The 16275-nt window shown below is 39.0% G+C and overlaps 1 protein-coding gene across 8 annotated transcripts in view; it reads left to right on the top strand.

Moving 5' to 3' along the window:
* The window catches only part of FTO (FTO alpha-ketoglutarate dependent dioxygenase), a 227171-nt gene that overhangs the window by 26196 nt on the left and 184700 nt on the right, over positions 1–16275 (top strand). For 6 of the 8 annotated variants that reach the window (XR_010441656.1, XM_064722834.1, XM_064722837.1 and 3 more), the window contains exon 2: positions 14029–14106. Coding sequence is in view for 6 of the 8 variants with exons in the window: in XM_064722834.1 (XP_064578904.1) it covers positions 14029–14106 (78 nt within the window). In the remaining 2 variants the exon portion in view is untranslated. Of the gene's footprint in view, positions 1–4048; positions 4137–8886; positions 8926–9772; positions 9883–14028; positions 14107–16275 lie in introns of those variants that run through there. The other 2 variants (XM_064722841.1, XM_064722835.1) reach the window with 2 other exon arrangements.

Here is a 16275-nt window from a genome sequence, read left to right as displayed (position 1 = left end):
CCATGAGCAGAAATCTGTATGACACATAAGGAACAAATTTATCTTCCTTTTTAAACTTCATATTTAAAGTAGGGACATGGTGGATTCTTGTGGCGGCAGTTTAGGTCCTAAAGTAGGGTATAGATTCAAATACTTAAAGTGTATTTACAGTAAAGGTTTCCAAACTTACAGTGTGCTGAACACTCACTGAGTGAAGCTTCTCCCATTTGGATTTCTAAGAATTTTTAGTATGAAATTTGGATTTTGAGGGCTTTTTAGCCGTATTTATGCACTTCATATCATAGCTGTATGCCTAATACAATGGAAGGTTTAGTCCATGTGGTCATATTGTCCTAATCTAGCCATCAACATGAGAATTCTAGCTTCTTTCATCACACATAATTTCAGGGTTTTCTAATGCAGATATGTAACTGGATAGGATTCTGTGTTCATCATATAACCCCCAAGGTCTAGACCATATAATGGTCAGGACCTGAGAACATACAAAGATTCACTAAAGTTTTGTATTTCTATTTCACTGAGTTTGTGGTGGGGAAATTAAATTAGACAAACTCTTCAAATGTCAGTCTGTTGCAGCCTGAATAATATTTTCATGAGCAGTGGTTTAAAAGCTGTTACTCCTCTTCATTCTCATCCCTCACACTTCTTGTGACTTCAGAAAGAGGAGAAATTATTTTTAAAGCAACCTCTAAGCACCTTGTGATACAAGTTATATTTCAATCAGAACTAACATTTGGGGTCCTCCTGTAACAGTGAGTCTGACTGGTGTGGATTTTTGAATTTTTTTCTTCTTGTTTTGTAGTATGAAATTCTACATACACTAAAGTACATTATTTTTGCTTAGTTTAATGAAGCACAAGAAATTGGAGTCATGAGGTTGAGCCATGGCAATTTAATGCCAGTAATAGGAAGCAGATTGGTTGAGAGTGATTTTCTGCTGAAATTAGTACTATAAAGTATTAATATATTGCTATTCATTTCATGATGATAGATGTGGGGTTCAGATGTAGCATTTTTAACTTATTCATCAATATATAGAGTGTCCATAAATAAATGCTGTCCATGTGGTAAATGGGTAGAGAAATAGACTTCTTCTTGCCTTTTCCCTTAAAAATGTTGTGAAATAAAAATGTAGAGACTAATGGTAGGGATTGTACTGGCATCCTTTTTTGCATTCTATGCTTTTAACTTGATCTAAGCATGTAAGTGAATCTTTCTACTTGGCAGACAGTTGTGCTGGTATTCACACATTAATTTGTATTTTAACCTTTTCATGGCTTTTCGTGAGCGAGGTTGTGCTGCAAAGTTCAGTTTGTTTGCATGAACTTCACCATTGAGCTGCAACAATGATCAGCAGAATAGAATCAGGGTAGCAGAGACGGGGGATGGCTGTAACTCCATTGCAATGACAAAAAATATGATGGCAGGAGTATCCATAGTGTCAACATGCAAGCAAGGAAAGGAGCAATGTGCAACTTTGCAGGCTCTTGTATGCTTTATTAAGCTATGAAAGCACATCAGATAAAAACAGTAGTGATAAGAGTCCAGTCAAAACAGAGGGGGGGGGTATAAACATTTTTTTAATTGATGAAATTTTTTTCTGAGATGAATGACAAAAAATGTCCAGAGTTTCCAGTGCATGGACTTAAAGGTACATGGGCTCGGGCAGTAGGAGTGGGCTGTAATGAAACTGTGTGTGAAGCGTTTCCAGCTGTTTAAGGGCGTGTATGTTGGAGGTACAGAGCAAGAAGAACATGTGTCCCCCTGACCCCACTGTGTGGGGATTTTCCTGGCATGGAGGGGCGCTCCTGTCCCACGGTGCATGGACAGCTTTGGGCTGTGCGCCCAAATATACAATATTTTCCTGAAATCAATGCAAAAACTGTCCAAAGCTTCCAGTGCATAGTATAGGCTCTAAGATACACTGTCTTGGACTGTATGAGTGGGCTGTAATAAAACTGTGTGTAAAGCTAAGGGTGCATATGTTGGAGATACAGAGCAAGAAGAATGTGTGGTTTTGACCCTACTGTGGGGTCTGCCCTGGCACAGAGGGGCGCTCCTGTCCCACAGTGCGCAGACTTGGACTGTGCGCCTAAATATACAATATTTTCCTAAAATCAATGACAAAAACTGTACAAAGATTCCAGTGCAAGTATAGGCTTTGAGTTACACTGGACAGCGTGTCTTGGACAGTAGGAGCGGGCTGTAATAAAACTGTGTGTAAAGCGTTTCCAGCTATTTAAGGGCACGTTTGTGGAGGTATATAGAGCAAGAAGAGTCTCTCCCCATGACCCCGCTGTGTCGGGATTTCTCTGGCACAGAGGGGCGCTCCTGTCCCACAGTGCGTGGACCAGCTTTGAGCCGTGCGCGCAAATATACAGTATTTTCCTGAGATCAATGACAAAAACTATCCAAGCTTCTAGTGCATTGTATAGGCTTTAAGATACACTGGCTTGGACTGTACGAGTGGATTGTAATAAATATTGTGTGTAAAGCTAAAGGCACGTGTATTAGAGGTATGAAGGAAGAAGAATGAGTCCCCCTGACCCCGCTGTGTGTGGATTTGCCTGGCACAGAGGGGCGCTCCTGTCCCGGGCCGGGGCCGGGCCGGGCGGGCTTTGGGCCGTGCGCCTAAATATACAATATTTTCCTGAAATCAATGACAAAAACTGTCCAAAGCTTCCAGTGCATAGTATAGGTTTTATAATACACTGGACAGCATATCTTGGACAGTAGGAGCGCGCTGTATTAAAACTGTGTGTAAAGTTAAGGGCGCGTGTGTTGGAGGTACAGAGCAAGCAGAAGATGTGTTTTTGACCCCGCTGTGTGAGGATTTCCCTGGCACGGAGGGGCGCTCTTGTCCCGGGCCGGGCCCCGTCCCGCTTTGGGCCGTGCGCGCTGCCGCCGCTGGGTGGCGCTGCAGCACCGGCCGTGCCCGCTCCGCTGGCCGAGTGTGGGGAATTGGTTCATCGGCAAAGGGCTCGGAGAAATGTATTTAATGTATTCATCTCCGGCCCAGGCAGCCATTGAATGCCCCCCGACATGCCCTCTCACAGCTCTGGCCTGTTGACTATGCTTATTTGGTGTAATAATTAGCAGAAATTCTCACTAACAGCGGTACTTACCAACACCTCGCATTTTCCTCTGTGTTTTCGTACGTGATGGATTGTGCATTCTATGAATAAAGTTAAGCGGGTCACAGCCTAAGCCCTGTACAACACAGCTATTTTCTGCACAATAGTTCTGAATAGATATATATTAACTCCTTTTTTAATCCCCGTAGTGTAATGGAAACAAATTCGAGCCTTTTTGTAATAGGCTATTGAAAACTTGTAAGCACAGAACACTTAACTTATCAACTTAAAGAACAAAAAAAGAGAAATGGAATGAGGATCAACAGAAAACAGAGTACAGCATGTGTTAGCAAAGGCAGGCTTCAGGAGCCTGTTCCAGTGCTTCATGAGGTTTGGTACAGATCACTATACTTTGCTCTGGAGGTACAATTCTCATGCATTTTAAAGGTGATCTCTGTGCTGCTGTGATGCTCAAAGTTCACTTGCTTGGTATGAAAATAAAGGTAGGGATTCTCAGTTAAACAGTACTTGGGGTTTTTTGCACTTTCCTAGCTGGAAATGGTTTTGTTTAAATATTTGTGATGGAAATGAAGAGAAAAGGTTCCTGAATAAATGCTGTAGGTAGGGATCCTCATCATGGTTCTTTCCAAATGGAGGGCCTGATAAAAGTGAGTGTTCCCAAAATTATTAAGTAATTTAGTCTTTTTTTCAGCTAAACTCCTAAGTAAAAATTCAGTGGAATTCTTATATAATGAATTAGCTCAAGTAGTAGTGATTTGAGGCATATTTCACATGGAAGTTCAGCTCTGCATGGAGACTATCAAGCCTTTGTCACTAGTTTAATTGGGAATTGCAGCATGTGTAGTGCCAAATGTGGGTCATAAGCTCTTGCAGTTGTCTGTTATTTAATTTTAAAATCCTCCCTTTGAATATTTTTTTTAAATCCTACATTGTGAATTTTTTTTTTCATTCAGCCCTTCTTGAATTCTAGCTACTGCTGAAGCACTTCCATTGTAGAGGGGGAAGTAATACAGCATGTTAAGCCAGCAAATAAGAACAAAGGTGGGTCTGGCAGCTTTCTTTTAATGTCAATTCCTTGCCCTCAGCCTCCCTTATTAATGCAGCTGAGCTGCTGTCACTCAGATGGTTTTACACAGACATGCAGGCTACGTGTCAGAAAGGGTGGCCTAGAATTCTGAGTTTCAGGTTGAGAGTACTCCAACATACAAAACCACTGTATCAAATTATAAACTGGTTGACTCCAGTCCTTGTAGGCATTCTGAAGGAAGTGACATTTATTTATTGTTGTCTTTGACATATCCTCTAAGGAAACAAGGGAGTTTAGATTTTAAGGTGTCTGCAGTATTTTCAGTTGGGCAAAGACTTTCCTGTGTGCCTTTAAAATTACAATCGTTCAGAACAATCCTTCTCTTTGTCAAGTTGTGCTTCCACACTAGGATTATTTTTTGTGTGCTTGTATCTCTTTACATGAAAGAGTTTTATGTTTTCTCACTTTTATGTTCTTTCACTTGTGCTTATTTACTGTGGGCTTTTTTGATAATGTACTTATCATTACATTACAATATCATATACAGATATTTACTTAAAAATGCAATCAGAAGTTGTTTGGTGCTTTTTCTTTACTGGGTCATTTCATGGAATCAATTTTGTCACCACACAGTTCATTAAACATGTCTGCATTTTCCTATCAGTCTGCTATAGCTTTAGTGTGTTGTGGGTCAGTATGGCTGCCCCTCTTCTTCCTTTGTTTAGACAACCAATCCAAGCCATTCTAGAGTGAGTTAGTACTCTTGGTAGGAATTGTTTATTTATTACATTTGGCAGAAGAAACATGCAGTAGTGTAAGTCTAGGATATTTTGTCAGCAGAAGGGAGCAAGGGCAAAGGAGAATTGAAATGGTTGAAATCTGGAATGGTCCTCCATGTGCCAGCTTTTCTTTTTCCCCTTCAGGAATCCAGCTTGTATTTGAGAGTAGCATGGAGAAGGGAAGAGATAGTTTGGAAAGATTTGTTATTATTGCACTACTTCACATTGTCAAAATACAGGCAGAGGTAGCAGCAGGACTATTCAGAATATCAGACCAGTTTGGAATGTAAGTGTATGGTGAGAAAGGATAGGCAAGAGTTTTCCCTGAACAAATGCACAAGGAAGACTTCAGAAATAATTTTCATGCATTTCCCTTTTGAGCAGTGCTGCTCTGCAAAACTATACGTGAACATTGCAAGTGAGGGAAAAAGTTAATGAGAAATAAGGTCTGTATATGCAAATAATAGAAATGAAAACTGAAAATTAAGTATTAGCCTTTTCATAAGTCAGAATAGCTTTATTAAAACAGCATTATTGGAAAATGTTGGAGTTCTTAAGTTTGTTCAACAAATGTATTCTTTAGCAAAATGTTGATTTGCATTATGAAATTTGCCTGGATTTGGCACAAAGAAAATGTCTTAACAGATTACCTTCTTTCACAGCACATCAATGTTCTCTTGTATTTTACCTATTAGTATACCCTAACATTATTTACATTGTGCAGAAATAGCTTAAGAATAAAATGTGAGTAGCCTTTCTTTTAGCTGTGGTTCTTTACCCTTGTGATAGTTCTGTGAATGTTCTCAGTGCTGTGAAGTACAGATCCCAACTAACTCCTGTTTTTTGCATTCTGAGCTAGCAGAGATCTCTAACAGCAAGGTCTCCTGGCTCACTGACCACTGTGACTGGCGCAGAGATAAATCAAAACCAAACTGATGAACGAGATATATCTGCCTTTCAGTCAGTGTGGCTCTGCTGCCTCCAGTTTATTTGGTTAGGCTGTGTGTGCAGAACTTCTTAAAGAAATATGAATGATTCTTTGAAGTCTGGTGGTCTAAACAGTTTGGGAACCACTCATTTAGAAAAACTTCCAAACTTGATATAAAAAATAAATCCCATGAGGGAGAATTCAGGTTTCACAGAGGTGTCTCCTCCAATGCCTAATTATCCTTTCTTTTCAGTTGTGCTCCATGTTTCTGGTCTGAACTTGTCCAGCATTTCAGACCCTGAATTTTGCTAATTGTTGCCTGCCAACTTAACATTTAGATGGTAGCTTTCTGTTCCCCATGTGGCTTATTTTGGAGACTGTGAACACAGCAAAGTCTTCAAGCTTCAAAATTAACCAAGTCTGTATTGTTCACTCTGAGGTGTTTCTTTAAATGACTTTTGTTGAAAAAACCTTTTCTCCAGCAAACCATATAGCAATATCTTTCTTTAATTTATATGTCAAAATTCAATCCAACAGTTTTTCATTAATAGTTGTCTTATTACAAAGTTGAGTCAACAACTGTAGTATTTAAGTTTTCTAAGTGAGTGTTTCCATCATTTAATTGAGGTGTAGTGCATTCAAAGTTAGGAAATTGGTATGTAGTAAATACAAACCAATGTCTGTGCATTTATTGCAAGATTTTATGACTCTTAGAATCACAAAATGCCAGGTTGGAAGGGGGCCTAAAGGATTCTCTGGTCCAATTGTGTAAAATGTTACAAATTGCACTGCACCTCACTGAATACACTCATACAAATTTTATGTTAAATTGATGTGCATTATGTGATCTCTAATTTTTATATCCCTTAAAATACTTTGTTAAGTGATGCAACTGTATTAATATTGTTCTCCTGTGTGTCTTCAAATCTGACTAAGTTGTGCTGCTTTGGAAAGATGTTGAGAGTGAATTCATTGTAACCATGATCACACATCAGTCAGTGATGGTTACTTTTAAATTGTTTTGGGAAGAGGAGGAAGAATTCCACCAAGCTTCTGCTCAAGGCCTCCTTTAGTGAGCAATGTTAGAAGGAAAATCTGAGCTGATCATGTCCTTGAAAAGGGCAAGGCACAGAGATGGAAGAGCAGAGGCAGGGAGCACAAGGCAAAAGTCTGGTGCTGCTTCTGCTGCAGGAGCACAGGGAACTGGCATAGCCCTTCCTTTGGTGCATTTTTTGGCAGTGATTTTATTAATTGTGGCACATGCTCTCAAGAATTACCTTGCTGATGCCTCCTTTAAAATGCATCATCTGTGTGCCTGGTGAAATGTGACTAATGGAAAAGAAAAGTGTTCCTTGAATACATTTCCTTTTATCTGTAAGGCTTTAAACCACCTTCCTGTCTTTTCATTCTGCAGTGAAGAATACAGTTATGCATTCTGCAAATGTGTACATATGATGTCTTGGAGGGCTGTAAAAGTCTTCAGATTTCACCAGATTTCTAAGTGCTTTTAGACTTTCATAGTGCTTATTGTGCTAATAAAACTCTGGAAAATAATTTGGTTCTGTAAAAATACCAAGAATCAACAATTTTGTAATGGCCTGTGAAGATGTTCAAATACTGTGTAATGGGCGTGACAGCTACAGTATGTGAAATTTAATGCTCTAGCTCCTTATTGATCTTCCTTGTAGCCCATTGCATGGCACATGCATTTGCACTTAACACCTGCTCTTTCTGCATTATCACTATCTTCTGCAGTGTCACCAAGGGCAGGCTAGAAGCTGCATTTGATGCTAAGCTGAAGTATTTAAGGAAATATCTATATTTTTTCATATCCTTTTTACTTCACTTTTGACTGCTTTATTTTCTGGATGATATTTTAATACTTGGAGTTTTTTCCTGCCTTTTAAAAGGGTTCCTATTAAACATTGGTTGCTTCTACCATTACTTATCAATATATATAGAGACCAGCAGTCTTGCTAGGCTTGTTATTTTCTGGAAATGACAAAAAGCTGCAAGAAAATTTAGTTTACCTTTGATTTTGCTGATATGTCTGAAAAATTGTATTAGTGTGACCTGCCAGTGTTTGTGTTGGAAAGTTCTTTGTCTGTATCTACAGAAGTTACAAGCCTGTTGCAAAGGTTCTGAATCTGCATTTCAAGCTGTCAGCCCTTGGGTTTCAGTCTGGAGATCCTTGGTCTGTTCTGTGGCTGTTGGTCAGTGTGTTTGCGCTTACTTTGCTACAATCATTACGAATTGAGTCCCAGTAACGTTTGTATAATTCCACATTGCAGATATGCAATATTTCCCAAAATAAGGTGGAGATTCTTAATGTTTCTTTCTGTTTCCTTGAGGCCTTCAGGGATAAATAGCACCATGTCAGCATTATTTTCCATTCTTGAGCATAATATGCAGCTCCTAAGGCTACAGAGATCTAGTGCCATGTGTCCTGGTAATACATTTCCATGGAAGTTAGGAACCATCAATATCTTCATGTCATTAGAACACAAGATGAGCAGCAACACCAAATGTATCGCTGCTGTGACATTAACCCTTGTTATAGTTTTTATTTTATCTGTCTTTATGCTTTATTGAATCTTGTCTATCAAGTACTGTTGCTTAGTATTTCACAGCTGGTCAAACCCCCTTGGTTTCTTGGCACTGGGTGGGTAGGGGTGTTTTTGTTAAATGCAGAATCAGTTATTGTTAACAGTCACTAAGGTTTCTACCTGCTGACTCTTTGGAGGTGAGCTGGTTAAGAATTGCTAGATTAAGAAATCTGGTCTCAGAATCTATTTGCTATCTTTTAGAAATGATGCAGTGAATGAGATGCAGACATACCTCCTCATCTGTGTCCTTATTTGTTCATAAGGATTCAGAGCCATGCTGAACTAAACACTGTCTTAGTTGTGTTTCCTTAAGTGCATGTATGATCTTGTGTCCATGTGTATAAGAAGAAATTAAGAACTGAAGATCTGGGTAAAATTTGATAATTTCAAAGTTTAAATGGTCTTACTTTTCCCCTAGTATGTAGAGCTGGCCCATTGACCAACTGGTACCTGCTGCAAGAGGATGCACAAATGCTGGAGGGAACAAGATGTGAGTGATGATACCAAGATGCTTGCAGTGATGGTAGAAGAAGTTTATTCAAATATACAGAGGGGCCTTAGGGACATTTTGTCAGCCCAGTGTCTGTGTTTGAACTATTTATTACTTCATATTTTTATTATGATTACTTACAGTGCTAATCCATGTGTGACAAATCTACACTCAGCTAGGTAAGGAAATTGCCAGTTCTGTTCCATTAACAGCCCCTGGCCAAAGGAACAATGTTCCTGTAGGTTAAAACAACAATTAAGGGGCCCTTAACACTTCAAGATGGGGAAAGAGGGGATACGGGCAGCAGTATTTTCACACATTGCTGAGCTGCTTCAATGCATAAATTAACTCTTAGTTCAGTTACATCAGGGCAGTGTGTTGTGCATATGCATGACTGGTCTGTGTGTGTGTGAACCAAAACCTGGGCCTGTTGATTTATGAGAAAGGGTAAGAGAGGTTGAAATTAGTAAGCAAAGCCAAACAGTACCTTTGCAGCAGGGAATATCAAACAGCCTTTGTGACAGCTACTCACAGATGCTGATGTAAGACCTGAGGTCCTGGCATGGCAGTGGATTGTTCATTACGTAATTTTTTTCATGCCCAGGTCACTTGAACTGCATTTTGTTACTTCTGTAGCTGGAGCTGTTTGTGCAGTGGAAGAACAGTATTCACTGTGGTTATATTAAATAACGAGAATTTATTGTAGTTTAATTAACAAGTGGATATTTGGGGCGTGAAATATTGCTAGACTATCATAGATATTTTTAATATGAGTTTATATGGAATAATAATGATAATTGTACATATTTTTGCCCTTAATATAAAAATGTTTTTTGCTTATATTAAGGGAGCACGGGGAGCAGCTTGTTGTATGCAGAATGTGGTGCAGTATGGTCATATGTCTACCAGTATTTCTGGAAGGCTGTATTGTAGAATGTGACACAAACAAGGTTTTTGGTAAGTCTTGAATGTAATGAAGAGTAGACTTGCAATATAATATTTTCATGTCAGTAAATGGTGTTGTAAAATTGTCCAGTCCCTTAAGATATTTTGATGAGTAGAGTTTACAGAAATAATTTGAAGAAAAAAACCCTCTGAAATCTAATATATGTGATAATGGAGAAATAAAAGCTGTAATGGTACATTTAGGATGTATTTTTTATTACTCTAGGTTCATTTCTGACATAACTTGTTTTAGTGAAGCACTTGAATGATCTTCGTAGCTATGAAGTTTTAATAGCTAACACTTGGAAAGCCTTGTAGTTTAAACAAATGTCAACTTCAAAATCACATTCCTTCCTTAAGAAACTATCCCAGTTTTATTTTTTATAAAAAACCCTACATGTGAAAGGCTGTTAGGAGGTGATGTTTTAGAAGTTCCTGTAAAGTGGTGACTTTTTTCTTGATGGGGTCTTAGTACTGTGTCACAAAATTTTTGCTATATATTTAATCTTCCTCCTTTATAAAATGGTTTATTAAGCATTTTAGAGCACTGACCCTTTGCTTCATGCAGGATTTGAAAGAAATCAGTGTTTTACTAGAGTTGATTAAAGAAAAGAATGAAAGAGAAACACAGGCTCTAATGGACATTCTTATGTGGGTAAAAAAGGTAATAGGAAGGAGAGATTTTTGAGAAACCAAAGGTTTGCATCTGTGATTCAGATCTTTCTTTCATGCCAATAGGCATTCCCAGGCATTCTAAACCTGGTAACCTTTTGGAAAATAAAAGACTATTGGGAAAAACTGTTGGAGTAGGAGATTATACTTTCTTATGCTTTGAATAATGCCCCTTTTTTATGATCTGTCCCTGAAATTTCTGTGAAACCATTGGGCTGCATTAAAAACAACAACAAAAAAAAAATCGTTTTGCTAGTTCTGGTCTCAAGTAGTCTCAGAAGTGTAAAAACTGCCACAGACAGTTAGCAAACTTTTTAAGATGAAAAAATGGGCAATGTTTGAGAACTTCTGATGAGAGGAGTTGCTGCAGAGGGGCTGTTGTAGGCTGGGGGTGGAGATGATGCTCCGAAGCTGCCACACCATCCTCTCTGCACCCTCACCTCTTTGCTGTGCTTCTGTTACTTCCCTTGCCCTGTGACATACAAGGCACCACTTCTCTTGCCAGGAAAAATAAACAATTACATGTATAGTGACTGAGAGATTCCAATTATTAATATTCCACTTGCTGAATTTTACAACCGTCTCATTAATAATCTCATTTATTATTAATTAATGAGCAGAGATTAATGTCTGCAGGATGTTCATTGTGCGCTCTAAAACTGGACATTTGTGTTTCTGATCTTCATTGCAGAGTCACTTAAAATAGCTCCACTAACACTCACAGCAGCCCACAAAATAAGTATTTACAGTGTTTTTTGCCTTTCTGAAGGCCCAGGACGAACATTTAACCAAGTTTCTAAAGCTGTGCAGTGTGTGGTGACAGGGATGATGCACATCAAATTGTCTTTCATGTCTTGGCATCACTGATGTCTGTGTAAAAGTCACATTGTTTTTTAAAACATAAGAAACATAATCTTGATATCTGAGTAAACTGTTACACTGTTGATAATTTTTAAAATCTAAAAATCAGATTTAGAAAAATGCTTTTTAAGAAGCCTGACACCTTCAAGTAAAGGCATTTTTTTTTTAGTTTTTACTGGGGGGGGTTATGTGTTTGGAGAACCAATAAACAATGCTTATGTAACACTGCTTAGACTTTCCCATCAGCCAGCTGGTATAGCCAGATACTCAGTTTTTATTTTTTTTTTCCCTACTTTTTGGAGGTATTTGTGAGTAGCTTGATGTTTTTGACATCTGTGTGACAGCTTCTTGCATAAGAGATGAGCAGCATGTTCTACCACCCAGCTGTGTGTATTAGTCTGCACATCAAGCTGAAGAGCAGCACTTAGCCAGATCTGACAATCAAATGTGAACTACTACTACCTATACACAAGAGTGCATTTTAATGTCGTGTGCTTTTTGCCAAGAGCCTGATACTTGACAAAGAAATTGTCAGAATCTCTCTTCTTCCTGCCTTTTTTTTTTCTTCCCACTGATGTGAGTCCATGTTAAAATATCTTATTTTTTTCCCTGTAGTTTAATATGGTTCATCTTACAGATAGCAAAGCCAGTCTAATGTTTTCAGCAATTTCATGTAAATAAAATTCTGGCAAGCTTTTGGTAATTGAGGAATGTAATTGTTTTAGAAAATGCAGGAAATCAGTGTGTCATTTTCTGCCAACTTAATCTGAAGTTACAATCTGCTGGGTTTCACCAATGACTTCATGTCAGTATCCCAACAACCTGTCCCCAAAGAAAACGGAGGACATAAAGAAATTACAGCAGTACTTCAGAAATGTCAGTGCTACTCTTCTCAGGCTTGTTAAGAATTGTGAGTGTGGAGATGAGTGGGAGCCACCTGCTCTGATTGTAGTTTGACTGATCTGTGAACCTTAAAGTCCTGTACACTTCCACCTGACTTTAAGCCTCTGTCGCCTTTCTCAATGCTTAAATTTGAGTAAAAGGAATTCATTGTCACAGAATGCACAGTTATACTCCATAGTTCAGCTTTCCTTGTTGATGTGTTTGCTATAAGCCAGGAGTTAGTTAATACATGAAATGTTTTATCTTCCTTTTTTAAATAGTAGTGCCGGAATAGCGAAGATCTGGTTTCACCTTGTTTTGAACTTGGTTTCATGAAAGTGTTAGTCATACCTTTTTATTTACTTACTGTTTCCCTTTGTATTATACCCTTAATATTCTTTTTAAAACAGCGTTCCATTTCCATCTGTTCTTTCTCCTTAAAATATTGAGTTGTTTCTTGTGCTAGTGTTTATGTAGTTGATAATATTGCAATCAAAATAAGAATTTGAGTTCTGTTACATATTTATGTAAGCATTATGGCAGATACAATTTTATGGTCTGAGTTGCAAGTACGTTGAAATTTGTTAATAATCAAAGTTTGTAAAAAGCAATCCTCGCAATCTAAAAGAAGAAGTAGAGGAAGGAGTTTATTAATCTTTTAGGTCAGAACTTCCACTGTAATAATTTTTACACTGTGGTTAAGCTATACTTTAATTGAGTTACTGTTGAGTTAGTCTGTGAGTAGATAAGGATGAATGGATCCGTCATGGATCAGGATTGTTTTATTCCAGAAATTCTGGTGGCATGTTCCACACATCTCTTGCACTTGGCAAATCATTAATACAATTAATTGTATAGTGTCACATAAATCAAAATATAAATCATATAAATCAAAAATTTATTTTGATTAATAAAAACCTGAAAAATACAATTTGGAGAGACATCAGGCTTTTATCCTACAAATTCATTCGTGATCACACTGAGTAACTATTGGTGGAGATGCTCTCAGTCTAAACCAGAAGTAAAAAATGGAGTTCAGAGAATGAGGGAACAGAGGAAACCGGTTTTTACAGCAGCTGGTTCTTTGTGCACTCCCAACATCAGACTGGATTTATGCTGTCTCTGGGATGGGAGGTCTTGAGGATGGCATTTTAAATGTTGTCAGGCTGTGAGGGCTTTGGGCTACAGTAGATTGTGCTTTCCTTTTCTTTCATAAACTATTGCAGGAAATATTTTAGAGTACCCCCAACATTGGGCCTTATTGTTTTAATGAAGTGGTTATTGAGCCATTTGATTAAAGATGAGCTTTGTACCCATTGGCTGCACAAATTGAAGCAAAAAAGAAAATGGAAGGAAACAAGAAATGAATGTGTAGTTATAAAGTAGGCATAGGTCTGAAGAACATAAGGCCAAGAAGAATTTGAATCAGTGTAACAAGGACTGATATCTAAAAAAGAACTTGGAAGTAAAAGCACTCATGAGCTCTAAAACTGTCTAAACTGAATTAATGCTTTGTAAGCAGAGAAGTCCCCCTTATTATTTTGGTTTATTTTGGTTTTACTTATTTAATTTTCCAGATTTGAAGGTAAGTAATTGGTAAGAGAAAGTAGGTAAGAGAAGGTAAGTAAAAGGTAAGAGAAGTAATTGCATCTGGTTTTGCCATTTAACTACTTTTATCCTTCTCTGTTTATATTTTAGTTTTTAAGTCTCATTTTCTGTTTCAATTTTGCTCCTCCAAAACAGAAGAAAAAACTTCTTGAAGAACTTGGGGAAAACAGACTTCCATACCTGACACCAGCCGACGCTGATTTCCACCAGCTGGTAACGTATTTCTTTTAAATAGTTTTAAACTAAAATAGCTGTTTGCACTGAACAACAAATAAATCTTCCTTCAGAGACACTGAAATCTGATATGGAAAAAGGTATCCTGATAGCTGATAATGCACTTCCAGGTGATGTGAAATAAGATCTCTAGAACTGGGATGTTCACAAATGAGAACTTGGTGAACTTTATTTATTTTTATGTGTGTGCCCTCACTACAAGTAATGTATAACATTTAATCACAGCTTTTCATGCTTTGGTAAATGTCATGGTTTGACCAGGAAGGAGTGGGAATTCTGGGAAGCTGTGGTCAAACCAATGAAAGTTTTGGGTTTCATACTGACACCTGGTGTAGCCAGTGGGGTTTGGACACACCTCCGAGAATACACAGGGGTTAAAAGCAGGGCACTGCCCTGGCACTTCCTCTTTTGGACATCGTCGGGCGAAGAGGTCAGATCCCTTCCCCCCGCCCGGCCCGCTGCTGCTGGGCGGGGGAGGGGCCGCCATGCCGTAGGCCTGGGGCCTGGACAGAGGTGGGGTTGAGGGGGCTTCGGGGGGCTCCAAGGATGGAAGGGTGGAGGAGCCCCAAGAGACAGCGAGCCCTCGGGCAGCCAGCCGGGAGGAGAAGGAGGGAGACTGCCCGGCCGCAGCAGCAGCAGGTGTGGGAGTATCATCGTTCTAAGATAGACAGAGACTGAAACTTTTAACCCTTTCCTTTCATGATTAGAGCCTTGCAAAAATGCTAATCCTCCTCGAAGCTGAATAAGAAGGGAGATAAGAGATGAGATGTGGAGATGATTGGATGGGGAGAGATGATTTGGAGTGGCCTTTTGGCTGGACTTTTCTCGTGGCTATGGACTCAGTTGTTCCTGTGACACAGACTGCATTTAGGGGGAGGCAGTGCCTCAAAACCAGGAAGGTTCTTCGTGAGGACCCCCCGGCCCCAGGGGGTTGGAAAAATATGGGGGGGACAGAGGTCCCAAAAGCAGAGACTGTGCCTTTTTGGAGTGAGACAAGGCATCCTTGAAAGACAACCCTAAAAGCAGCTCTGGTCCATGCCGTCAGTGGTGAGAGCACTGGGCATGGAAGGAACATGTTACAAGCGGCAGAAGGACTTTTTTCTTCCGGGCGGTGCCGAAGTAACAGGGAAGCACACGAGGTTCTCAGTGTGTTTCCAGGAGAAGCCTATGGAACGAGAAGGACTCCTTTCCTCTTCATGAACTGATGTTTGAGTATACTAAAGTGTCGTGCCGGGCTGGGCAGTTGTTTTGGGAGAATGTATTAGATTAGGAAAGTCAGGTGGTGGGGGAGGAGGAAAATGGTTTTTTTTGTAAGGTTTTCAATTCTTTTCTTTTTCCTTATAGTCTCTCCCTATTTTCCTGTAGTTTAAGTAATAAAGTGGTCTTTATGTTTAAGTTAGAGCCTGTTTTGCTTATTCCTGGTCACATCTCACAGCAGACACCAGGGTGAGGCATTTTCATGGGGGCACTGGCTCTGTGCCAGGCTCAAACCATGACAGTAAAGCAAAATACATGTCACCATTCCTTTAATTTATTTTTTCTGAGTGGTGAAGAGATCTTTATAGCTCCTGTTTGGCAAAATAGGGGGAATATTAACATAGAAATTTCAAGTATGAGGAGCTTAATTCTACTTTCCAACAATAAGGAATTGTTAATTCTTGGCTTGCAAAACAAACTGTGGAAATGGAATGCCTCAAATGAAACCAAACAGAAGGATCAGGCCTAGTAGCCACATGAGCAGTAAACCAAGTGAGTGTATGCAAGAATATAGTGAATAAATAAAATTTTCTGCATCTGTCTTGGATCTTTCTAGATCAGCTACAGAATTCAGGGTAGGTTCAATCAGATCAAATTGGATCATGGTAAGAGAGAAAAGAGAAAAATTCCTTATTATAAGGAATAACCTGGCTGTTTGAAGAGCTCCAGTGACCATGCTCACATTACACAGCACAGGAGTGGTGCCTGCCTTGTGTTGATACATGGCTCAAAGATGTGCAAGTGTAGAAGAGCTGGGAGAATTTATAAGAGTAACAACAGATGGATTTTATTATTTCTTATTTCTATACACAAAAACCCAAACACATTCTTTTCAATCTTAATGCTCATGAAGAGATTCTTCCCCCTTGTAAGAAGTGGGCAGCTCACTTT

The sequence above is a fragment of the Zonotrichia leucophrys genome, chromosome 11 (assembly GCF_028769735.1).
Source record: "Zonotrichia leucophrys gambelii isolate GWCS_2022_RI chromosome 11, RI_Zleu_2.0, whole genome shotgun sequence".
NCBI classification, from domain to species: domain Eukaryota; kingdom Metazoa; phylum Chordata; class Aves; order Passeriformes; family Passerellidae; genus Zonotrichia; species Zonotrichia leucophrys.
The sequence above is the reverse complement of the archived record's forward strand: the minus strand, read 5'-3'. Positions and strand labels throughout refer to the sequence as shown.